The 1,836-nt window shown below is 41.6% G+C and overlaps 1 protein-coding gene across 1 annotated transcript in view; it reads left to right on the top strand.

The window, feature by feature from the left end:
* LOC101852244 (ceramide phosphoethanolamine synthase) overlaps nt 1-1,836 on the top strand; it is a gene marked incomplete at its 5' end in the record, with an annotated part of 18,165 nt that overhangs the window by 10,037 nt on the left and 6,292 nt on the right. The window contains 1 exon segment of the mRNA XM_013082703.2: nt 1-61. Coding sequence (XP_012938157.1) covers nt 1-61 — 61 coding nt within the window.

Here is a 1,836-nt window from a genome sequence, read left to right on the forward strand (position 1 = left end):
GTTTGGTGGTCAGTCGGTGCTCAACTACACCCTGCTGGCTATATACTTGGACAAGATAGAGGTGAGATAGATAGATAGATAGATAGATAGATAGATAGATAGATAGAGAGAGAGAGAGAGAGAGAGAGAGAGAGAGAGAGAGAGAAAGAGAGAGGGAGAGAGTGCATGCATGTGAAGGAAGGGGAAGGGGCGACGTAGGAAAAAAAAACTTAAAGAGGGAAGCTGAGGAGCAAGTCAAGGTCGTTTGACTCCCTGAGCAACAATATTGCTCTCTAAGTCTCGTCGTAGAATTTTCTACGATTTAACGAACTTGTCGCGAGGACAGAACAGAATTTTTACGCCAATATTTTTTTGGGTGTATTTACTCCGTTGAAGAATCCTAGTAGTAGATATAATATATTATGTACATGTTTCAGGCCCCCACTGACACAATTTATTTCATTAAGGAGGCGGGCTACTTCGATACCCCTTTTTTAGCAGAGGTTTTACGCCGGTCGCAACTGCATAAGTTCATGTGAGCGCCTGAAGATTGGAGGTGTTACAAGAGAGTAACAAATTTAACATAAAAAAGAAGAAGGGGAGATAAGGACGGTAGATCTTTGATAGGAAAGAAGGAGCAAACCACACCAGAGCACCCGCCAACCACCTACCCTTCGATACTGCCTATCAGGACCAAACCGAGTGAGAGGAATAACGTGTACTAGATCTACACATCAGCAGAAAATGGAGATAGAATCTACATGTCATGTACTCGATACAAATTCTCCCGTCTCGGGAAACAAACTCAAGTCTTTTGCGTGCGACGACAGAGCGCCTAGCTGTTATTCCCTCAGGCACCGGTTATCGGATAAAGTCTTCTTTTGATACAGTTTGCATATAATATACATTTGTATTATCATATTGAGAATCTCAGTGAGATCAAGACAAACAGTCCCACTAATGTAAGTATGCTAATCTCCTTATGCTTCGAGTCCCCCTTGACTTCTCTGACTTCATAGGTTTCCACCCGCTCTCCCGACCACTCGCCAACTCCCTTCCTCCCTCACATGAGGGATAGACCTAGGTTGGGTTTTTTCCCCCCCTTAGTACGGTACAGAAGAGTTCCCTTAAAATTAAAATGAAATCTGAATTTCTTCGATACAGCTAGGTCTTCGGTTTAGAGATCAGATCACTTAAGTCAAGGAAATCTCTCCCCGTAGTTTTATGCACCCTGTATAATTTAGCAAAATTCGACCATTTTTTTTTAACAATTTCTGATTATTTTTCTTTATCATTCTTTGTTAAAATTAACAGAATCGCATAATTTCACATTTTTGGGCTCAGTTTGCATAATTTCATTTTTTTTCCCATAAAACCACGGAGACATGGAAATAAAAAATCGGGGATTTTACTTTCATTTGGTTTACCGCTGTTTTCACATAAACCGTGTTCGTTTTGGTTTTTTAAAAGTAAGAGTTTCACGGCCCTCACAACACAAATAAGTCATATATAGGTGCCGACGTTTAGATGTGTCCCTTTATAAAGACTCAAGAGTAACAAAGAAAAGGAGGAGTGATAAGGACTATAGATATTTGAAAGGAAAGAAGGAGCAAAGTCAAAGTGCACCAGACCACACACCAACCTCCTACAACCGGGTTCAGTTTGAGTCGGACTCTTCTATAGTACCTGTCCATCGACGTCTGTGCTCTTTGCCCTGCTCGTAGTCCTTGAGAACGTGAGTTCGATTCCAAGGTGCGAAGATACGGTTCTTTGTGGTTGTTGTTTTTTTCGAGTATGTCCGCCTGGGTGCTGAAATATTTTCGTACACAAGCCTGGGTTGCAGCACACCCCCATAAA

Source organism: Aplysia californica, unplaced genomic scaffold (assembly GCF_000002075.1).
Source record: "Aplysia californica isolate F4 #8 unplaced genomic scaffold, AplCal3.0 scaffold00189, whole genome shotgun sequence".
NCBI lineage: Eukaryota > Metazoa > Mollusca > Gastropoda > Aplysiida > Aplysiidae > Aplysia > Aplysia californica.